Source organism: Benincasa hispida, chromosome 3 (genome assembly GCF_027475165.1).
Source record: "Benincasa hispida cultivar pf3 chromosome 3, pf3_genome.v1.1, whole genome shotgun sequence".
Lineage (NCBI taxonomy): Eukaryota > Viridiplantae > Streptophyta > Magnoliopsida > Cucurbitales > Cucurbitaceae > Benincasa > Benincasa hispida.
Genome location: NC_143480.1, coordinates 35,602,844 through 35,627,781, shown reverse-complemented (window position 1 = coordinate 35,627,781; position 24,938 = coordinate 35,602,844). Strand labels below are relative to the sequence as shown.

Here is a 24,938-nt window from a genome sequence, read left to right as displayed (position 1 = left end):
GCTGCTCCCTTTGAAGAACATCAGCTACATTCAGCTGTCCGAAAAGCATAATCCATATGAGAACATTGACTCTTCTAGAGCTTTTTGTCTTCCAAAAGGCCAAGTAAAGGGACTTATCCAAAGGGGAGAAAGGGGAGAGGTGCACTTTAAGGGAGTTAACTGTATAAAACCCCGTGGCTGAAATAGACCATACCCTTTTATCAAAAGAGTGAGATGGACTTCTACTTGCAATTTTCCCCAACAACTCTTAAAAGGCCAGCACTTCTTCATCTTTAAGCAATCTTCGGAAGGAAATGGACCAAGAAGCTAAGCGGCTGTCCCAATGGTCAACAACTGAACTATTGGGAAACATGGTGATTCTGAATAGGCTTGGATATTGGGTACTTAAAGGGGAAGATCCTTCCCATGGGTCTAACCAAAAAGCAATTTGGCTGCCATTACCAAGTTTGAAAGTGGCCAAGGATTCTATCTTAAGCCAAGTCTTTGAGATGCTAATCCATAGGCTTTTCAAGCTTCTACCTCCTTTCCCTGCTGTGTGCCAATCAAAGGAGTCTTTACCATGAATACTTCTTATTACTTTGCCCCAAAGAGAATTTTCCTCATTGAAATATCTCCACCCCCATTTAGCAAGGAGTGCAATGTTCATAGATTTGAAACCACCGAGGCCGAGGCCACCATCTGCTGGGGGTTTTTGAACCAAATCCCATTTAACCAAGTGGTTTTGCTTACTGCCGGTATGACCTTCCCAAAAGAACTTTCTTGTTATCCTTTCCATTCTAGATATTACTCCTTCGGGCATGAGGAAGATGGCCAAATAATGAGTTGGAAGGTTTGAGAGGACTGAAGTGCATAGAGTGGCTCTTCCTGCCCTAGAGAGGTTAAATCTCTTCCACTTATCAAGTTTAGCTTGGAATTTGTCTAGGACCGGCTACCAAAAGGAAACTCTTTTCGGGTAACCCCCTAAAGGCAACCCTAGATAGTAGAAAGGAAGATGGTCGGCCATACAATTCAAGGATGCTGTTGTGCTAAAGAGTTCACTGTCGTCCACATTGATGCCATAGAGGGCTGATTTTTCCCAATTTACTTTCTGCCCTGACCACCATTCAAAGAACTCCACTGTATGTTTAAGTTTTACAAGCATGGAGCTGTCATACTTGCAAAACAATAAAGTATCATCCGCAAATTGGAATATGGAAACTTGAACTTGCTCTTTGCCTACTATAAAACCTTCAACAATGCCGGATTGGGTGAGTTTGGAGATCAATTCACTCAATACTTCACTGACAAGGAGATAAAGGAAAGAAGAGAGGGGATCACCTCGCCTTAGGCCTCTTGAAGCAGCCACTCTTCCCCTTGATCTACCATTAATGAAAATCGAATACAATGGGTTTTTGACACATCCCATAATCCACTCTATCCATTTCTGATTGAAGTTCTTAGTTCTTAACACTTTTTCTAAAAATTCCCAAACTACTCGGTCGAAAGCCTTTTCCATATCAAGTTTAAGAATCCACTCCTTCTTTTTCACTCGGTAATCTTCAACAGCTTCATTGGCAATAAGAATGAGATTCAATATTTGTCTTCCTTCTATAAATGCACATTGGGAGGGGGCAATGATGCTAGGCATTATCACTTTCAGTCTCTCGGCTAGCACCTTAGCAACGACTTTGTAGATTAAGGAGGTTTAGCAAATGGGTTTGAAATCATTGACCTTGATTGCTATTTTCTTCTTTTGAATTAAGCATATGAAGTTCTCTTTTATACAAGCATTGATCTTACTATTCTTGTAGAAGTCATCAAATGTCTTAGAAGCTTGACTTGAGAGGAGTCCAAAATTTTAACAAAAATTCTGAAGTGAAGCCATCGGGGCCTGGAACTTTGCTTCTGCCAAGAGCTTTTATAGCTAAGAAGATTTTTGTGGCTGAAAATTTGGCTTGCAAAGACTGATTCTGATTTGTATTCACACCTGACCAATTTAGATTTAGAGGAATGTGCTTCCTCCCTGGGGATTTTAGGAAAAGGTTGCTATAATAATTGATTATTAGGCTTTCAATTTCTGAACTAGACTTTGTTGGCACTCCTTGCTCATCAACTAACTTGTTTATGAAGTTTCTCCTCTTCTTTGCTACTAAGAATCTATGGAAAAAGCTTGTATTCTCATCTCCCTGCTTGAGCCACTTTAACTTGCTTTTCTGAATTAGGTTGATTTCTTCCGGCCTATATAAAGACATAAGATCTGATTTTAAAGATGACCATACTGCATAATCACTGCTGGAAAGGGGGGAAATCTCGGCAAGAGTATCCCATTTTTCAATTTCTGCTAACAGCCTCTCCTCCTTCTTTTTTAGGTCTTCCTTGTAGTTATAATGCCACTTTTTTACTGCTGTTTTGACTTCTTTTAGCTTCTGACTAAGTATAAAACCAGCCCAACCATGTACTTTGCTATTAAACCATGCTTTCTCGATGATTTGGATACACTCCTTGTTAAGCAGCCAGCTGTTGCAAAACCTGAAGGGGGAGGGTCCCCAGCTGAAAGAACCAGCCTCTAGTAAAATTGGGTAGTGATCTGAGAATATTCAGACTTGTCTATTGGCTCTTGAATTTTCAAATAACTCATCCCATTCTTTTGATATAAAAAATCGGTCTAAAAGGGATCTAGAAACTGAGCTGCCTTCCCTTGACCAGGTGAAACTCCCATTACTCAAACGGACTTCCAAGAGTTCTACTTGTTCTATGAAACCATTAAATTTTCTCATGCCTCTAGTACTTCGGCCCAAAGGGAACCTCTCATGTGCCCACCTTGTGATATTAAAATCTCCACCAATGCACTATGCCTCTTCACAATAAGCTGCAAGAGAAAGTAGTTCTTCCCACACAAATTTTCTTTCTTTGTAGTCGGTTGCCCCATATACATTAGTAATCCAACAATTCTTTTTACAGATAGTGGTACATTTTATTGAAAGGGAATATCCTCCTTTAAGAGTTTCAAATACCGAAATCAGGTTTGTATCCCACATTGTCAACATTCCACCAGAAGCACCAAAGGATTCAACAAAATCCCAACCGACCTCTTTGGAACTCCAAATAGATTTAATAAAGCTTGCATCAAAATTTTCTTTCTTGGATTCTTGAATTAACACTATTGAGGGGTTAATTTTCTTTAAGAAGCGTTTAAGAGCCAGTCTTTTATTTCTATCTTTGAGGCCTCTTGAGTTCCAAGTCACTATTTTCATCTTTTTGTGTTTAGTGTTGGATGGCAGCCTTGGCAGTCATAAGTCAATCCAAAACTAGGTTGCAATCAGAGACTATGCTCAATAGGTGTGCTGGGAGGTCAGAAGGGACTGCTGAGGGGGCGGAGGGAGCAGGGCTGAAAGCATTTACCTCAGAGGTCTTGTCCTCCTTGGTCTGAAACAGGGGATTTAAATCAACAAGCAGAGGAGCTTCCGTTTTCTACACTTCTTGTTCTCCTGATGTGTTGTTCCAATCAATTTCCTCACTACTCACACTGAAAGGGGAGTCGAGAGGATCATCCTTCTTTTCATTCACTAAGGCATCCGGGGAGAAGCTTGGAGTTCCTCTCAGAAAGAAACAATCCGGGTTAGGTGGGGAGAAAACTTGTCGCTTGAGGAGAGGGGGGAGGGAGAGTTGGTTGTCTGACCTGTTAAAATAAGGCTGCTCTTGTGAAAAGGTGCTTCTGACTTCTGGAATCTGATCAGCCACTGATTTAGATTTGAAACAAAGGCTCTTAGAATGCTCCTTCAGATACTTTCTTCTGATGAAGTGCTTTGGAAATGACTTGAAAAGGCATGTGGATTGGCATGCTCTGTACAACCGCTTTGTTATTGTTTTGAAAGGTTTAGGTAGTGGTTTAATGCTGATGGGAGGAGAGGGCTTAAGGGTCGCAATGGCAGAGGATTCAACTGTCCAGGCAATAGGGGGGAGGGGAGGGGGGGTGCGGTGTAGTTGGGGGGAATGTGGTTGCTCGGGGGTAGCAATGGCAGAGGATTCAGTTGTTTTGGTAGTACAGGGAGGGACAGGGAAGTTGTGTTGAGGCAGGGGACGAGAGAAGAGGGCTTTAGGGTCACTTGGTCTTCAATCGTGATTAAGGCATTCTCAATTGAAGAAGAGGCTGAGGGGAAATCCACGTTGCAAAGGTCCAATAACTTTGATTTCTTTTTTCTTTTTGGCGCGAGTGACTTTTCAACTTCTGAGTGAGAAATGTCGGCTGAATCTCCCCTTTTTCAAATTCTCTTTCAGAATAATGGCAGAGAGAGACTTAAAAGCAGACCGTGGAACTCGAGGAGCCATATTACTTGAACGAGGCGCCTTTGCTGGCAAAATACTTGAGCCTAAAGACTTTTCGACTTTCTTCAATTGAAATTTTTTGCTCTCGGAAGGTTGAGGCTGCAAGGCAGGGGATAAAGACTTTTCAACTTCCTTCCTTGACAGATTTCCCCCGTCAGGTTTAGTGACTGGTTGACTTCTTCTTTCGAAAGTATAGGCCTTTGGATTTCTGAGTTAACGGTGTTAATACCCAAAGGGGGTGACTTTTCACCTTCCCCTGAAGCTCCCTTATTGGTTTTTGAAGCCCGTGGCTTCTGGAATTCCTTCTTTGCCACCGCGTTTGAACTTCTTGAGAACTTTGGCTTGGACTTAGCTAACAATAGGAAGGACCATTCGGAAATATCAATTTGGGAGGTGGCATCTTCGTCCTTCAAGACTTCTTGTAGTCGAACTAAGTCTATTGGATTGGAGAAATCTTTGAATAGTACATTATTAGGTAGATTTGTAGGATGATGAAGGCAAGTAATATCACCAAAATTTAAATAAAAACTTCCACGAATTTCATCTTAATTTCAATGGTGGCTAGCATGAACCCACAAAGATTATTCCTGGCTTGAATTTTAACTTCTAAGCAATTGATGAGATAAAGTGTTTCTGATGCAATTGAAATGAGTCCACCAAAGTAAGCCCCGATTGCCTCAAAGGTGCTTCTACACCAATAATCTAGAGGGAGGTTTTTTATTGACACCCAACCCCCAAAACCCTGCATTACTGATGGCCTTCCATGACTAAGGGGATTCCATTTTTCCAACAACAGATGAAAGGGGCCAAATTGGCTCCATTTGCCCTGAGCTGGCACTTTTTCGTTTAAGTCTCCTTGGCTAATCTTGATTAGAGCCTTGTCTGCGAACATGGGATTAACGATAACATTGGTACCGAGAACCTTACTAAGCTCTTTGGCGATTTCCTTCCACCAAATTGATGCTAATAATCTTGAAATAATCCATAAATTACTAAAATCTTCATTCAAAACATCAAATTCTTCTAAGTCCAAAAAGATTGGTTACTTTGTTTTTTCGGGATGTGGAATAGGGGAGAGTAAAAGAGGAGAAGCTAAGGGATTCAAGGACTTAAAGACTTGTAAAGCTTCGGAAAAGGTTTTTCCATGAGGTGGAAGAGCAAGGCTACGACTACTGACCAGACCCTGATCACGGGAAGGACTGGGTCGAGGAGGACTAACCTAGAAAGCAGGGGACACTCTGAAATTTCGAATGCAGCCCTCGATCATGTCCTTAAAATCTTGCCAACCTGATTTTTCATTGTCGAATGTGATGTGGATGTTCTTTCTTCCTCCAGAGATTGGCCAAACAACGCATTCTACAAACCAATTCTCATTTGCACGAAATTTAGCCAGACGTATGAAGCTTTGATCTACTCTTTCCTTTAATAAGAAAAATTCAAAGGTGAGACCGGACAGAAGTCTACGAAAGCTCTCATGGAGCCATTTGGTTGAGGTTAAGGAGAGGAGAATGGACTGCCCTTTCTTTAAGTCTTTTATGAAGAAGTCGGATCCTTCTTGTCCCATATGGAAGGAATGATCCAAAATGCTGCAGGATTTAAATTCCATGGCTGAAAACAGAGCAAAAATAGGGTGTAAAGGTCGAAAGGAGGGGAGGTGTCAAAGGGTGAGCAGGAGGGAGAGGGTGAAACGGGCGGGGACAAGTCACAGATACGGTGAGAGGGCATGGTGAGCTTCGATAGGGTGGACGGAAAGTGGGACGAGGGGGGAAGGGGAGGAAAGAGGGGAGAGAGTCATTTCAACCATCCATCGATTGCTAGTGTTTCTTAGCTTGATCTTAGGGAATCTGTAACAGCGTAAACATTTTATAGATTATCAATTCAAAAGACTTCAACAATCTTCCGTACCAAGTCAAATTCATCTTTCAGAATTCTACAGACCCTTCGTAGGGCTTCCCTTGGACAGTATTCCCAGGCTTCACCGGGTCTAACTTGCATGTCACCCAAAACCATCTCCTCCTGTTTGTTCCTGTTGAAGAAAGCAATAGTCTAAGTTGAACCAAAAGTGATATCAATTAAGAAGCATATAGTAAATTTCCTTTTTCTTATCAAAGGTAAAATTAAAAATATACATGTGCAAATTCCTTTTCGAAATAGTGTGATACTTGCAAAACTATTCTAGAAACTCTCTTGACGGTAGGTTTTTTAAGCCATCCCAACTCAAAAACTAGGAGTCGAGATCCTAGGAACAAGGCCCCAAAAAGCTAAAACACATGACATAGCAATCTAGAATTCTGGAAGACAAGACACCATCAGTTATAAAAATCCCAATTACATTCCAAATACTTTGCACTCTCCCTATTCCCTTCTCACTTATCTGAATACGCCAAAAAGAGCTACTAAAAAAGAGTGTACGTTTGTGCTCTTGCTCATTACCTTTATCTAAGACCGATAGGAAAATTTTGCATACAATTGAAGGCTAGCACCCAGAAGATAAATATGCTATGAACTAGACTAATTAGCAGCTTGGAAGCCACATCTGATCAGTAAAAATGCAAATGTCAGTATGCCCAAAAGGTCAATATCAATACAATTTGATCTCGATGAACTAAACATCTTTTTTTTCCCTAACCAACGGAGGACTTCTTATTGAGAAACAAGGTAAAAAGAACTAGACTGATTAGTTGCTTAACGAAGACAATCCATCGAAATAAAATCGTGGTTAAATTATCAAAAACACCCCTGAAGTTTGAAAAGTTCCATTTTAACTCTAGAAGTTTGAAGTTTGTACGAAAACAATGCTTTTGCCGTTAATTTCATGGAGGAAAAAATTATTGTGTCTGCTTATGTGAATAAATAAAAACACATAGGTATAAAGACAATGGGTAAGCGTAAACAAACTTTTTAGTCTAGGAATCTAACACCAAAAGCCTAAGGGATGTTTTGAAACAAATTTCAAATTGCAAAGGTTGAAATGAAACTTTTCAATGTTGGGGATATAATTGAAACCAACCAATAGTTTAGGATATTTTTGATAATTAACCTAAAATTTTTGTATACCCAAGAAGTAGATATTGAGATAGGTTGATATCCAATTCCTCCTCTCACGGTATGACTGGCCAATGCCCACAACAAAACAATCTAAGAAACTGAAAAAGAATAGCTTGTCCAAGACAAAACACAGGTAGATCAATGTAATGGGGGATAATTGAAACTACAACAAGCATGGCTTCAGAAGCCGAACTTTGAAACAAGGAAGCAACATCCTCAATTATATCTTCAACAGAGTGAATGTCTTCAGGTGATGAACTTTCAGCCAATAAATCTTCTTCATCACTACTAACACTGGCAACGGAGTCTACATCTGAGACCTCTTGAGTTTGAGAAACTTTTGTGGAGGAAGAAATTGGTACTTGATGAACTTCACCTTTGTGTCTGGAAAGGAGCTAACAGTTCTAGAGGAAACAAGGTTCTTCACCTTTGTTTGCAAGAGATTTTTCAAATGTTCTTGATTTAATCAGAATTGAGTAGTCCATGATTGATGAGGGTTTCTCTGTGTTTGAAGAAGTTCAAGAGGTGGTTCATCGGAATTCAATAGAAGAAAGTCCAAAAGTCTTATTGTTGATTGAGAATCATAACAAGCTGACTGGAATTAATGATGGGGAATTAATTGATCCCATTCGTTTCTCCCTCCATTGAACATAAAGGGGTTTCGGTAGATCAATGTAATGAGAAGAATGTTCATATATTTCCTCCTCACATCTCACATTTGAAGCTATTTGAACAAATTGAGAAAATTTTATATAAAAAGGACTAGTTAGAAGAATCGAGAGCTAAAATCGTAATGCAGAAAAACTATAACATAAACGTTCTGGAAGCTTCATACCAAGGAACCATTAATCTAGTTGATAAGTCCGGCAGAAGTCTGATCTCACCCACACCGTTAAGATTACTCCCGTCAGCTGGACAATCAGCATAAGAACACATTGCCATGGCAGCACAAGCTAAACCAACCCCATTTCTTTTAACGACATCATTGAACCGCTTAAAGGGAACAGCCTGGAACAATTAGAACATAAATCAAATAAAGCAAAAAAAGTAAAACGATAATGATGATGATGATACTAAAAAGAAACTCCAATCCTATGAAAAAAGAATGAAAAAAGGAAGATGTTTGCATGTACATTGGGATGTAAAAAAGGAAAAATATACGTCTGGAGCAATAGTAGGGAAGCCCCCTCCCCCTCCCGACAAAGGTGCTTGCTCCATGACCAAGAAGTGTTTGAAATAACAGAGTAATTCCATTTCTCTTAGTGAAGGAATGAATAACTTTTTTTTAATAAAAGTTCAAGGGTCCCACAATACAAAAGAGAAAAAGCACTTTATTTTTAATTAATTTTATCGCCGGCCAAAAATTGAATGATGGATTTGATGGATTTTTTTCTTTTCTTTCTTTACAATGGGCCTCCACCTCCTATCAACTTCTTAGTTTTCCAAAAAGATTAGAAACACAAAAGAATAGGTACTCTAAGGTGGCAACACGCACACACAAATATGGGGAAAAAAAAAAGAAAAAGAAAAAAGAACTCACACGGCATCTCTGTTGTCCTGAACCATCAACCCAAATAATCCGAACAAGCCTGACATCCTCTTGCACAACATTGTTCTTCATCAAAGGAATAGAAACTGTCGAACTATTTGGCATAGAACTGTCTATCAAAAGATTAATCTTGTACAATTGTATGGCATTTTGTGCAAACATATCATTCACAGCTTCAACAGCCTCAAAAATTGAGAGATCACCATCAAGACAAGCATCCCTTAGAACAGAAAAGACAACATCCCTAGATTTCTTTGCACCTACGAAACAAGGAAAATTGGTTTGAACTATGAACTAATAGTAAGTGCAGATAATGGAAGTATTCATGTGTTACTTTACTCCTTTATCATTTTATCATTGTTCCATTGCTACATATATTCTTCTTTTTCTTTTCTTTTCTTATTTTTTGATATACATTCAAGACATGTATACATATTTATTCACGTACCTAAATAGTAGGTTTCAGGAAAGGCATATCCATCTGTGCTGAACATCACCTGCAATTTGGTTGCCAAACTTTTAGCCAAACAACACAAACTTATAAACTTGAGCATGCAAAAAAATGATAAATAAAATACATACCATGAATAATGACTTTCATATTTATCCAAGAAGGTTTCATTATGTTGCATATTTTAGGAAACAAATTATCAAAAGTTTAATAGTTAGTACTCCACTCCTTTCACCTTTTTAATTGAAGCAAGCTCTAACAGTTCTTTGAGTGCAGATATCATCCCATGGACACTAAGCTTAGGAATTGCCAATCCAAAGTCAAGGTAGATCTGAGAGATTATGAGCATAAAATTAAGAAGAAAACTAATGGTTAATCAAATATCATAAAAATCTCAAACTTCAAGACTAAAATATAATGGAAAGAATGATAAATTTTTTAACCTGGGGATAAATAGAAGCGAGATATGACGCTTCCTTTGAGAATGGGTAGGATGCATGTAACAAAACTATGCGACACTTAGAGAACCTCTTATCCTCCAGAAGAGTCCGAAGATGAAGGGGATTGGCCAGCCGCAAATCCAGATCTTTGTCTCCAAATCTAGAGGTATGAAATCACAAACATAATTATATACAATAGATAGACTGAAAATAAAGTACTATGGTGATTTGATAACTGAGCATCAAATACTATGAAAGCGATAAAGTTAAACATATGTTTATTTACTGATAGTTGTCAACAGGTCATGTATTCTTCTATTCCTGCCACCTTCAAACTTCCTAAAATTCCAACATGTTCCTCCTTTTTTAGAAGGAAACAAATGCCCTGATTGGGCGTTAATTCCTTGCTGCTACCCCTTATGTTTTAAGGCTTGAGAATTATATTTATCATATATGAAACAACAATAAGTGTATAAGCCACAAAAAGGCAAGAACCAACAGCTTAAGGGGTGGGGGCCTTCAGATAGCCATATTTATCAGTCCCTTCAGGATATCCGATAAAATTGGAACGATATAGAGAAGATTAGCATGGACCCTGCGCATGAATGACATGCACAAGATAGCCATATTTATCATATATTTTTCCGTTGTTCTTATAGCTAGTGCTTATGGGAGGCTTCCATGGAGCTAATCAGAAACGTATAAGTTTTATAATCTCAAGGCTAAAAGTAATGTCTTCAGTCTTCTATAGCAGCTATGGCTTTGGAGGAAAATCAAGGATCACTTGGATCAACAATATTCAGTCTACTATTTGGGCCTTTGGGTAAATGGTAGGAGAGGAACAAAAGATAGCAAGTTTTTTCTAAGGATTAAAGCTTTAAATGAATCGAGCTTCACCCAGCTTCTTGGCATGATGTTTCCAAAACTTTTCAAATTTATTCAATCCACAATAAATTATTAATGATAGGAATGCTTTTCTGTGAAGTAGGGGCATAGTAAGTTTTTGCTTTTAGTTATTGGGGATTTATCCTGGTACGTTGTTCTATAGCAAGTTCGATATCTTGTGCTTCTCTCAGTATCATGTGGCATGTACAATTCAATTTTTTGGGTATTGCCTCGTTAAGCTCTGTTTGAAATTTTGCGTTCGAAGTAACTTATCAGATATCAATGAAAAGTTTATGCTTCTTGAAAAACATAAACAGAGAAATGTATCAAAACAAACAGGCCCAAAACAGCCTAAAGGCCTTAGGAAATAGCAATCCCTAGGCCCGAGGAGTAGGAATCAGACAAAGAGTCTGCAATCTAAGTTGATAAGATAAGAGGCAGTATTAGAAAAAGATTTGTCAATAGCACTCCAATTGGAAGTTGTAAGTTGTACAGTGAATAAATTAGGCTGTCAATTTATAGCACAATGTAGACCAAAGAAATGCTGGTAATTTATCTTACCCAGTATGTATCTGCATTGGCAAGTTGAAGTGTTGAGCTACTTCCAGACTACGAATGAATATATAGTCAATAAGGCTCTTGTTCACTATTCGAACAGGTTTTTCACCTGAAGTTATACAATCACTAGTATATTATTAAGAGACATAGAGAATTCAGACGAAAGCTTCTTTAAGTTTTATTAACCTTGTAAAACGTCAATGAGACCTTCCTCGGCATCTTTCCTTGAGACATTCACATTGATTTCTAGACCACTGCGGTATGCTGCTATACTTTTCAGTCCATATATGTCATGAGCCAATGTACTACAGCTTTATAAGAAAATACACAAAAGTAGACAGCATCGTACACCAATAATACCATATAAATTCAGAAAACAAACAAAGGATATGATTTCAACTTCCGAAGAAATGTTTCTGTGAATGCATCCAGTGTCCAAGAAGATCCACCTTGATACTCCTATTGACATGAATAAAGCAATAAGGGGAAAAATAAAGTTCAAAGCATCTTCAAGACGAGAAATCAGATATATCTCACTTCATTGAGAATGTTCTCTGCTAGACGTTCGATTCTCAATATTCTACCAACAATTGGAACAAATTTTTTGTGCCACTCTATGTTATGCTTTTTGTCCAACTCTAATCCATCATCAATGAGCATGGCAGATATTCTTGCAGCTCTGAAACATGTTGAGCAAATGGAATCCAATCCCGAAGATTTTCGGTAGTCCTCAACCCCATGCAAGGATGGTTGACAGTCGTAAAGTTCAACGATATCCCTCAAGCTTCTCTGCATTATACAGAGTCAAAACCAATCAGAAAGAAAGAACTCAATCCAGTGCTTCAACATCAGAAAACTACAATATTGTCACAATCATGGTGGTTCGTTTTATTTCATAAGCTATGACTTTAAATTAAAACGTTAAGCAAGCTGAAGTATGCTTTTCTTTTCTTTTCCTTGAAAACGCTGAAGTTTGTATTGAGCTTTTTTAACAATACAATCTAGTAGCTGAAGTTTTGTCCATATATAATTCTTTAAGGTAAGAACTATTTAGGAAGGTTTTATCAAACTACAAGACTATTTATGAGATTTTATTAAACCAGAGAGATTAAATTTTAATTTTTGAAATAAAAAATACCTAAATTGTAATTACTAAAAAAAAGAAAGAAACAAAAAAGAAAAAGGCACATTAGGGGTTATTTCTGTCAAAATGGTTTTCTGTTATGTACTCTCTATTATGAGGGTTGTTTTGTAATTATTGTATCTTAGTCCATAAAGAGGCTACTGTAGTTCTGATACTGACATTTCGTGATCACTCCCTTCTTTAAAACTCCGCGTCCCTTTCTTCCTGGTGTAAAGCCGTTATGGTATTAAAGCCTCTCGTCTATCGACTGAGGCTAGGGTTCTTGTATTTCTTATGGTATGACGATTAAGCTGTTTTAGTCTCAGGTTTAGACGTCGGCATGGAAATGGAAGATGATCTCAGCCTATCCTACAGGAATTTCTCGATTCTACGGCCTATTCACTCTAAAGTTCAAATGCTAATTCAGTGGTCAATCTGCAAACCACTGGGAGAAAACATACGAGCTTTCCAATCAAGCAAAAAATGGGTCCGAGTTCCAACCAGGCTCGTATCTCAGTTGAGTAGAGCAGAAGAAATACCTTGAAGGAAAGGGAATGAGGAACATAAGCCGATGCTTCGCCGTGAGCTTCGGAGAAACAGTTGATGAAAGGGAAAGAGGAATCGGCATCTACGAGATTGTGGGCGTGAGCGTCAATCAGTACAGCTTCATCAACTGCATTCTTCAGAATAGTGAAATCCATCTCTGTCGGAATCGGCGCTCTTCTCGGAATTGGTCAGTTCAACTTCTCCGTTCGCTGACAAAGTTCTTCGATAAACAAAATCCCGAAGTGGACCATTAGTAGCTGTCTTACAACGCGATTCATGGAGCGATGACGTGTAATCCATATTCTTTTATTTAGTATTGTATTACTATTACCACGTGCGACATGTGTGTTTTCTTTAATAATTTAGATGAAATATTATTTAATTGGTTTTTTTCGCAGAGAATAATTGATTTATTTTTTAAAATTTATTAAGATTAATTTTATATTTTGTTATCACACATATGCTGAATATGAATTTTGATTTTAATCTAACTAATTTATTAATAATTTCTTAATTAACTTAATAACTAAAAGTTGTAACTATTTAAAATAAATATTAAATCTATTGAAATATTCTCTTCATTTTTAAATTACTAATTTTAGTCCTTCAAATAATTGGTAATTTATATATATATTTTGAGATCATAACCATGGTATATCTAACTAATTGTTATTGATTATTATTGAGAAGTGAATGTGTGCTTTCACATGTGATTGTGAAAGGGCACAAACAAAGATGAAATGACTCCATATACTTTAAAGTATCTTAAAAAAAAAAAGGAAGAGAGAAAGAACTAGAACTGTAATTTGAATCTTTTTTAAAATAAAATGAAAAAAATAGGGTTGGAGGAAAACTTTTTCTAAGAATAGGTGTTTTGGGAAACTATTGACAAAATTGGAGTAGTGAAATCATGTACTGGGTACACGATTTCCATGTGACAAACTTGTGTATCCGGTACACGAGTATTGTTTAATCTAGTCAGCACCACGTCAGTTGACTGGTTGACCGGTCAGACGCAAACTTGTGGACCGGTCCACAATTTGCTTATTATTTTTTTTTTTACAGTTTGTTGACTATTTTTTTTAATTGTAGATGTACAACAATATTAAAACTTTAGGAATTGGTCCACAAATTCCTTCATTATTAAACTTAATTATATGTTTAATCTACAATGAAAACATCTTGCACTCATATTAAAATATATATATATATCATGATATTAAAGAATATTTACAATTACTTCTTTAATTTACAATTTGAAAATGAAAGTTTACATGAAATTTAAAAACGACCCCCTAAATTAGGTTCACTTTGTTGTCACTGTCATCTATGAGGACTACTTCATGGGGTTATCTTCGTGTCTCTCTAAATTAGGTTCACCTTGTTGTCACTGTTGTCTACGACGAATACGTCTTCGATCGGTACAGCAACATTGAGTCGTCTTGTTTGTTGAATAATACCTTCTACATTAACCAATGTTTGCTGACACATTGAACTCAATTCTGGTAAGTTGTTCTACACTGAATATTGTCGCCGATAAAATTATTCTTTACAATATATATATATATATATATATATATATATATAACAATATTCATATCATATATATGGAAAATGTCTGATTTTAAATCTCTTACCATGCAGTAACAGTAAGCGTCGTCAGGTGTGATAAATTGCCTCGTGATCGAATTGTACCAGAGAAAGTAATCGTCTGATACAGCTGGCTCATTTGTTAATTCTCCTGTTGCACAACGATCATATCGCCCATGCCAGTAGGATAAATATTCTGCATGGATTCGACGTCAATCTTGGTCGTGCTTACCTTTCAAATCGATCTGGTGTAGTGTCGGGAGTGTATAAGACAACGAAGGTATCGTTTGTTGTAGACCGAACTGTCTAACACACGATCTGGATTATGTCATTCTACTATATAGAAGCATATAAGAGAGCTAACGGTCAACCAGAAGTCTTCACCATCACGACAATAATCAGGTAAGGATGGCCAAATCTGTTGTGTGTATGGCGTCCAAATAATCTGACAAAAAAACAATAATAAGTATACATATAAAATGTTTTAAATATTCATTTATGTATACATTTGCTACCTGATTGTGCATCAGCATGTCGAATATTTTTCTGTATATGAGTAACATATTTGCTGATTGTTCAGAGGCAACTAATACACCGCTTCATCTAAAATTATAAAAAAAAAATACAATTAATTTATATTCTTACATAAAATGGTAACGAAAAATATAAGTACATAAAATATACAATTACATGAAAAATATAAGTACATAAAGAATACAAGTACATAAAATATACAATTACATGAAAAATATAAATACATAAATAATACAAATACATAAAATATACAATTACATGAAAAATATAAGTACATAAAGAATACAAGTATATAAAATATACAAGTAAAAAAAAATACACCTAATGACCCGAAGATGACGAAGCACCCAGTGTACGTTATGGGCAAATGCGTCTGTTATGTCTTTCTCTCTTGCAAATTATACATCGCACTTTTTGGCTTGCTTCTCTCCAATCATTTCATTATGAATGTGTGTACTTTTGGCCGACCTTGTTCTTTTAGTAAGTTCGCATTTAGACAAACTTCTGTACATGATAATTCTAGCTAATAATCTGGGTGTTGAATTGGATGGAAGCGGCTTTCATAACAACGCTTGAAATTGGACAATTTGTAGCATTCATCAATAAGTGGTAGGTATGTCATATGCATGTAATTAGAGTGTAATTACAAACTGTAATTACATGAGATCATGGAATCTTGAATGATTGTCACTTATTCCTTCTTTCAAGCTCAAAACTTGGGTGCATTATCCTTTATAGGGAGAAATCATATTTATGACAGTTTGTACTTCGAAAGTTTGACTTTCTCTGTCAATGGATGTCACCGTATGTACAGATGCTCATTTTTCCCACCTCTTAAGTTTTTTTAGGGCATATTCTGTATATATGTCCCCACGATCGAGTGCTTCACTGATTTCTTGTCTATAGTGTTCAAAATACAGTATTGTGCGATAGAATATTAGCCTAACCAAAGAAGTAATTGGTAACATTCTAGCACCTTTGAAAACAACGTTCATTCATTCAGCTGCATTGCTTGTCATTCACCCATAGCGGTACCCATCGTTGTGTGACTGTGTCCATTTTTCCAAGTCAATGTCTGAAAAATATTCGAGACATTCAGGGTGCAATTGTTTCAATTATGCACTGGATGAACTTACGCTTTTGGTGTTGATTTCCGACCTCAAACGCCAAATTTTTTAGTTGCTTTGATTTCTATTTCGTATTGAAATTACTGGCAACATGACGAAGACAATATCGATGGTACGCTCTGGGTTCACTCCAACCAATTTCTTCATTATTAATTGCATTATTAATTGCAGCAAGAATGCCCTTATGTCTATCAAAAATCAAGTAAATACCCTCTCTTTGGATAACATATTCACGCAATACCCACAAAAACCATGACCAACTGGACAAATTCTCACATTCGACGATAGCAAAAACAAGGGGAAATATATGTTTGTTTGCATCAATAGATAAGACTGTCAATAATTTTCCCTTATACTTTCCGTAGAGATAGTTCGAACCAAAAGACCAAAAAACTCGTCCAAAAATAGTCATACGTGGCATATCAGAGGGAAAGAAAAATCAATCTATTCGTGTTCCTAGATTATAATGAACAAGAGCACTTAACCAATACGAAAGCTCCGAATATGATTTCTTTCAATCACCAAACACAACAATCAACGCTTTTCTCTTGGTTTGCCACACCCGTCTATAATTGACATTATAATCATAGTGTTTTTTTAATGACTTCTTGGAGTAGGGCCAAAGGTACTCCAGGATCAGCTCTAACCAAATTTTGAATTTCAATACTCATGAAATTTGAATCAAGCTGTGAATAATCCCATGTCAATTCTGAAAACAAACATGAGTGTTCTCCTTGAAGTTTGGTGATTTCGAACATCCCATGAGTTTTATGCCGACATGTTCGTAACCTCCAAGCACAACCATCACTCCATGATTTATATTTAACATACCAAAGATCCTGATTTGACTCCACTACAACAATTTCGTAGTGTTCTGTCACACAATATCTTCTTTGGTATTAAACAACATTCCTTTTTGTATTAAACTACAGTTATCTACACCTATATTCCTTTCTTCTAAAGTAGACCATGGTTTACACATTGAATTTGTTCATTTCCCAATCTATTTGGGTGAACATTTCCGACGTACCAACTCAAGATCATGTTCCCCACTACTGTCATTTCCAAATAATTCATCAACTTCAACGTCAATGTCACTATCTCTATCATTTCCATGTTCAATAATAACTAAATCTTCATGACGCATCGACATATTTATTATGATTTTTTCAACTATTATAGTTGACAAAAAAATATGTTAATATGTCTACCAAAAAAATCCAATTTCTAAGTTTAACATATAAGATCTAAATATTATACATTTAAATTATCCAAAATCTAAGATTCATAAACTATATATTTAAATCAACCCAAACAAATTTAAAAAATATATAAGATCTAAGATTTAAGATTTATAAACATATACATATAAGATCAGCCCAACAAATACATATATTTCTAAGTTTAACATTCATATATTTCTAAGTTTAAATCAATCCAAACAAATAAAAAAAAATATAAGACCTAAGATTTAAGATTTATAAACATATACATAGATCAGCCCAACAAATACATATATTTCTAAGTTAACATACATATATTTCTAAGTTTAAATCAGCCCAAATGAATAAAAAAAATATAAGATCTAAGATTTAAGATTTATAAATATATACATATAAGATCAGCCCAACAAATACATATATTTCTAATTTTAACATACATATATTTCTAAGTTTAAATCAACCCAAACAAATAAAAAAATATAAGATTTAAGATTTATAAACATATACATATAAGATTGGCCCAACAAATACATATATTTCTAAGTTTAACATACATATATTAACATATATATATTTCTAAGTTTAAATCAGCCCAAACAAATTAAAAAATATAAGATCTAAGATTTAAGATTTATAAAAATATACATATAAGATCAGCTCAACAAATACATATATTTCTAAGTTTAAATCAGTCCAAACAAATAAAAAAAATATAAGATCTAAGTTTGGATGATTATATGTTGAAAAACAATTAGAGAAAGAATTTTACCACAGAAGCGTTCAGATGATTTTGGACGGACGAATAAATGGAGGACGATTTCGAACAATTTTGGACGGACAAGCAAATGGAGGCATTTGGATGCACAAGACAGAAGCAAAATGAGGAAGATTTCAAAATTTTGGACGGAGAAACGCAACAAAAGAAGCAAAATCGTTCGGATGGAGAAAGCTTTCCGAAGGCAAAAAACTTGGTGAGGAAGAAAAAGAGGCGGGGGCGGCAATTTAATGGAGAGGAAGTCGTGTACTGGGTACACGATTACCCCAATCAACCCTGCATGGTTGTCACAGCAGACTGCGTGTGCCAAATGGACAGGGACTCGTGTACCCAGTACACGATTTAGAGCTAATCGTGTACCCGGTATACGATTAAGGTGTAATCGGTACATGATTTAAAAACCTATTTTTGGGAATACTTTCCTTCCAACCCTATTTTTGTCATTATATATTTAAAAATATATATTATTTTTTTAAAAAAAATCATATAATCTGATCAAATTATCACAATTATTGATATAATATACTTATTAAAAATATATCCAATTTGATGCATAAAAAGAATCAAAACGGTGCATTATTCTGGATGTTACTTTGGTTGAAATATTTCCTAAATATCTGTTTATTTTCTTTTAGAAAGAAGAAGAAAATTGGTTGAAATATTTCACAAAGGATGATTCGACTCTCTTGTTGGTTTTATTAATTAGCGAGTTTTTTTTTAATCAAAGACAAAAAAAAAAAAAAAAAAAAAATTAGGACCAAGAAATTTTAGATGTTTAGAAATACAACCCAATGATGCAAAATATCCTATGCTAATATAGAGAAAACTTGCCTTAAAAAAGAAGAATTAATTTTAATGACAAAACTGTATAAAATATTTACAAATAATAGTAAAATATCATGGTCTATCTATGATAGACCACGATAGACGTGATAATAAACATAGATAGACACGGTAAAATTTTACTATATGTATAAATATTTTATTCATTTTCTTTTATTTGAAAACAACTCTTAAACAAAAGAAAAGGGATAGAAGGAAAAAAAAAATAAAGGGAAAAAAAAACATGAAGTATTTATGTTACCTAAATTTGGTGTCCTTCATCTCCATGGCTATAGAGATCTATAGTCTTTTTCCATTTGCTTTTCATTTTTTTAGTACAATTATAAGGCAAATTTTCACAAAATAACCCAAATCTCAAAAACCTTTCTATGAATGATCTCTTTTTAAAGACTTATCTATGATTGATCTTTTGCCCATGTGAAATATCAATTTTACCTATGAGCAGAAGCGGATCTTTCTAATTCATTGTGACACAATTTTCACACATACATTCTAACATACAGATATACATTGAAAAACACTAAATTACTAGCATGCTTTCAAAGATAAAATAAAAGACCGAGAGAACATACCAGGTGAAGACTTTATTCACAAGAACTCGGTCTCACCATGAACGAACTCCTCTCGCTCTTTCTCGTCCAGCAAGTAATCGCCAGCAACACCACGGTCGTCTACACGAATAGCAAAGCACGAACAACAGCGAACGGGGGCGACACCACCAATCGAAGCCCTCAGTATTCTCGGAGTGAGAATCCAAAGGGTGGACTTTGATGAAATTTGGTAGAGGGGAGGAGGAAAGACTATCATGTACTACGAACAAGCAAGTGGGAGAAAGGGAAGACTATCGTATAGTCGGGTGCTTGATCATTTAGATCGGGGTACACATTCGTGTAGTAATTGCTAAGCGATCATCTATGAAAAGGTAAGCGATTGCTTAAGAAATCACGGGCGATCGTTTAGGAAAGCGCGGGTGTGCGATCGTTTAGTAGGCGGGCACTATCGTATAGGCTCTCAACACTAAGTGATACAAGACTTTCACACCGTGACCAATTTAGCGTGTCTTATGGAAAAAGAAAACTATTTTCATTTTATTCTTCAGTTACTAGAACTGAATTGAACTTCCCACTATCGTACGAATTCGGAGAAAACTTCGGCCAATTATCTCACAACCGCCCAATTATTAAATTAATAAATATAATCATATTTTACTCATAACCTATAGTTTGATATCATATATCAACTATAGTGTTTTCTCTTTTACTTGATATAAATCATATTTATAACCAATTTCCTCCAAAATAATGTATCTCATACATTTAGTCAATCATATCATATATAATTAACCAGTTATATAATCGAACTCCCTCTTGTCAATTTGAACATTTCAAACTGACCTAAAAACTTATTCTCAACTTATATCTAAGCTACCAAGGGAACCTTATGGACCTATGGCTCGAAGCTCCAACGGTACGTGAATAGCTGACTAAACTCTTTAGCCACGAGATCCACCATTCGTTAATTGTCAAGCATTCCACTAAAGACCGACAGTTGAACTCTTCTTACCACAAATATATTTTTTTGTCCATTGGATATAACCAATCACGAGTATGATAACCCTTCACAGATGCTCGTAAGTACAACTGGGCCAATTTACCATTTTGCCTCTGTAGTTACATCTCACTCTATAAGTACCACCAATCCCTTTAATTAACAATACAACATAGTCTAACTATGTGTGAAAATTTCTCGGGCTATGAGAAGATGTGTGGCGCCACATCGTTCAAGCCCTGGAATCAGCCCTTAAGGGAGCTATCTATCTATTTACCTTTACTTCGGGGAAAAAGTGAATTCCATCTTGTGTAGCTGAGTTCCCAGCTCCCAAATCAGACGAATCCCTAAAGTAGTAGGTTTGAGTCAGCGACTTGGTCTCTCGCACCCATGCAAATCAAATGACTGCCCTCAATGGAAAAAGTTCCCAACTTACTCAGGATTAAGGTCATATTACCTATGGTCATCCTAGTGAAGTGAAGTCTCTGTCATGAACGGTGTTATATAACGAGACGTTAACACTTCGGGTTAGGTCTTATACAAACTTTTGTATAGGACGCCCCCGCTCACATGTCCCCTACACGAATGATCAGGATTAGACCATCTGTGACAAGTCACAACACTTGTAACTATTCCACAGAGCGGGTCGCATCCGTAGTGTTACCAGGATAAGGTTTTCCTCTTATATCCATATACTACAGACCATTTTGGTTATCACTTAAGACATGATCCACTTGTATGTCACCACATACATGCTTAAGTTACATAAAGACAACCAAGGATTATAGTTTATTAGTTTGTGGTAAAGCAAATAAAACATCCATATAAACAAAATCAAGAAGTGAAGTAAATATCATATATTATACATCACAAGCGTTCGTACAAATTGTTTACAAACTACAAGACACGAGACTTTAGGGCATCAACCCCAACAATATAAACGATCTTTTATATACTACTTCACAATCGTGTAGTATTATATAAACGATCATGTATATAATACTGAATGGTCGTTTAGTAGTTTATACGCAATCTTGTTTCAATTCTAAGAGAACACTTATAAATAGTTGGGGCTTATCAATTACTATACGATTTCTTAAAATTTGATTGGGTATTGCTTAAAAGTTGTTAATCTGATTGAGCTCAATGACGCTACTTCGCATCTTTGTACGATTTGGTGGGGAATAAGACTAATCCATAAGCAATTATGTTAGAGGTCATATGAAAAGTCTGAAAGTTAGAAATGATATAATGGTAAGTGAATTAGTGAATATTATGCATCGACAACTGAATATCGATCTAAATATGTTTGATATACACATCAAATGTTGCCACAATCTATTGGTCTCGGCTCCCCCAGTTGACATAATAAGTGTTCTTAAATGATCGTTGAAGATTTACTACACGATCACTTAAACTCTTCTAAACGATCATTGAAGATTGTCTTCACGATCGTTGGGGATTTTCTAAACGATCGTTTGATAATTTCTAAACAATCGTTTAGGGTTTTTTTAAACATTTTATAAACAACTATATAGAAATTTTAAAAGTTATCATTACAGAATTACTCATGTCCTCAATTACCCATGTGTTCTGTTCAAGTGTCCTGAAGAACTCCTTGGTTTGGAATGTATGTACCACCATTCTCTTCCTAACATGTTGGTCAAATCCATCATGCCCCCCCCCCCCCCCAAAAGACTCATGGGTATCGAGAAAGTGATCATGCCCCTCACCCTCCTCAATCCTTCTTCCTGCAACATCGAGTCCTTCCAACTGGTTCTCCTTGTACCTTATCTCCTCTGCGCCTGGTACAAGTCTCATGAAAACAACAATTTGTACATAAACGAATGAGTAAGTTAGAATGCATGAAACTATGATAGATGCCAATAATTACTAAGTGATTAGTCATTTACTTTTTTGGGTTGAAACACATTCTTACTCAATGATTTATAAGATGGAGCACGAGAACAAGTCCATCTAAAAATTCTAGGAATTACAGCCTTGCTGACTTTGGTGGCTATGAACTTACTTGACGTGGATAAAATTTTGTAAGTCCAAACCTATAATATGGGAGCTTTGTTAACATACATAACACATAAAATAAAGTGAAATGGAAATGAAAGTACATAGCTGGAATGCAAGTGCAAATCGCTTTATAAAGTAATATGAGGCATGATGAGCATTTTTTGCTTTCTTTGTCTCATGTGTCTCCTTCTTCCTGCGCATGATAGTCTTCATGCTATTCAATGTACGTTTGAAAAAGACGGACAACCAGTCATAATGTCTAAAGAATTCAAGACTTCAGGGTCATCGACAATCCCAAATGTCCTCACATCAAATTGGGTTTTCTTGTATTTTCTAATCATCGTTGTTTCAATGAATAATGTCAATGCAACCTTGACAGCACCTTCATCTTTGTAAAAGTGAACTTCTCGAGCGCATCTCCACATCTTGCAAGAACTATTCTTATTATTAGGGTTCTTCAGTCCAAGAATGAGTTGTCACAGTTTCTCACTGCTTGTTTCTCTTTCTACTATTTCCTTGGTCGGTCACAACCCAATTATCAAATTAAAATCATCTTTGGAGAATGTTACCTTCTTTCTTAGTATATTGAATAATATAACGTCTGGGTTCGCATTCGTACCTCTCTCAACAGAAATGGTGAAAATTTTGCCCATTAAATATAAGATCTATGTCCAACAGTGGACGAGAAGTTGTTGTCCTAAACATTCTCATCCACTCTTTTGTCAACTTATTTTAATAACCAGTGCTGTTTTGTGGACTTGGCAAGAAACTGTAGTAAGGAAATATTTCTCAGTAGGAACGACCATCTTAGTAACTTGTAACAAATGTATACATAATCACAATAAATAAATGATCGCCTAAAACAACTAAATGATCGCATAATAACAACTAAACGATCACATAATAAAAACTAAACGATCGTATAACAAATAACTAAACGATTGTATTATAGAAAACTAAACGATTGGATAACAAACAACTAAATGATCGCGTAACAAATAACTAAACATCACATTACAAATACCTAAACGGTCGTGTAATAAACAACTAAGCGATTGCATTACAAATACCTAAACAATCGCGTAACAAGCAACTAAACGATCACATTACAAAGAATTAAATTATCGCACAAACAAAACTACACAATGCACATCTTTATCTAAACGATTTTTTACGTTTCTCTAATCGATCATTTAAAAAAATACTAAACGTTGGCCTAGGATTATCTAAACGATCTCTTAACAACGAATACATGATCATTTAACAAAAGTTAAGAGATCGTTTAACAAAAGGTAGATGCGAACTCTAAACAACCGACGAGAACCCTAAATGAATATCAACATGCATTCAAGGAGAAAAATCACACACCTTTTAGAGATCGACAGCGATGGAAAATATGTATGAACGACCGACGAGAAGAGAGCCAAACACTTAGATGAAAATTGGAGACAACGAGAGAAAACGCGATCTAAAATCGCGTAATGAGAGATGTAAGCGAAAAAATGGGGTAAACAATCCTTCGTAAAACGATTTGAAAAGTTTTCAAAATTGAGGGTATAATTTGTATTTCACATGGGCAAAAGGTTAGTCATAGATAATTTTTAGGAATAGGTCATTCGTTGAAATTTTTTTGAGTTTTTGGTCATTTTGTGAAAATTTCCAATTATAAGGGTAAGAATTCTTGTCTAGCATTTAAGGATATGTAACTACTCAAAATACAAACTATCACGCGATACAAAGAAACATCAATCTCAACCCACTTAGCATTCAAATGAAACCAAAAAAAAACAAGGAAAAAGAATGTAAATGCACACAGTAAACCTTAGGAAATCAATTATCCAATCCATCAACCGTCCCAAGGAAGGATTCCAAAAAGCAAAAACGAAGATGATAAATATGAAGATGGCTCTGTTACAAAAAAATAATAATATTATTAACAAAATTGTATAGAGTTTCTTGCTTTTGTAATCATAAGAACAAAAATGTGAGAAATGTTTTACAAACTTTCCTCACTGTCTACTTTGTGTATGGCCATTTTGGACTTCTTTGTAGAATTTGTTTCTCATTGAATGCATTGATCCTTTGCAATATAGTAAAGAGACTTGAACACAACGTCCATTGGCAGATTCCAAGTACATTATAATCATATTGTGAGCCACATGTAAGACAGTAGAATAATATTATGGTTATTAGAAGAGGCATATTAGTAATTAAATAGTAAGGTTGTGAGGGGAAGCCAGTCGAGAATTTGGTAGTGGATTCCTTTGGGAAATATTGGGAAAGGGTAGCTAAACCTCTAAGATAATGGTATATTATAGTTTATTTATTGATATTGCAATATAAATCTATCTTTTCGTATTCTTTCTTT

The 24,938-nt window shown here is 35.8% G+C and overlaps 1 protein-coding gene and 1 non-coding gene across 2 annotated transcripts in view; one reads left to right on the top strand and one right to left on the bottom strand.

Annotated features, from left to right (window-relative positions):
* NODGS (nodulin/glutamine synthase-like protein) overlaps positions 1-13,183 on the bottom strand; it is a 29,953-nt gene extending 16,770 nt beyond the window's left edge. Inside the window, exons 1-11 of the mRNA XM_090311817.1 lie at positions 12,899-13,183; positions 11,774-12,025; positions 11,629-11,695; positions 11,423-11,539; positions 11,240-11,345; positions 9,797-9,953; positions 9,589-9,684; positions 9,351-9,399; positions 8,894-9,162; positions 8,189-8,361; positions 6,211-6,331 (exon numbers count right to left, since the gene is read on the bottom strand). Coding sequence (XP_090167943.1) covers positions 6,211-6,331; positions 8,189-8,361; positions 8,894-9,162; positions 9,351-9,399; positions 9,589-9,684; positions 9,797-9,953; positions 11,240-11,345; positions 11,423-11,539; positions 11,629-11,695; positions 11,774-12,025; positions 12,899-13,060 — 1,569 coding nt within the window. The 5' untranslated portion in view covers positions 13,061-13,183. The remainder of the gene's footprint in view (positions 1-6,210; positions 6,332-8,188; positions 8,362-8,893; positions 9,163-9,350; positions 9,400-9,588; positions 9,685-9,796; positions 9,954-11,239; positions 11,346-11,422; positions 11,540-11,628; positions 11,696-11,773; positions 12,026-12,898) is intronic.
* On the top strand, positions 10,333-10,435 carry LOC120074847 (U6 spliceosomal RNA). Its single transcript, XR_005481125.1, has one exon. It is a non-coding gene; the product is annotated as a U6 spliceosomal RNA (small nuclear RNA).
* Positions 13,184-24,938: the final 11,755 nt, after the last annotated feature.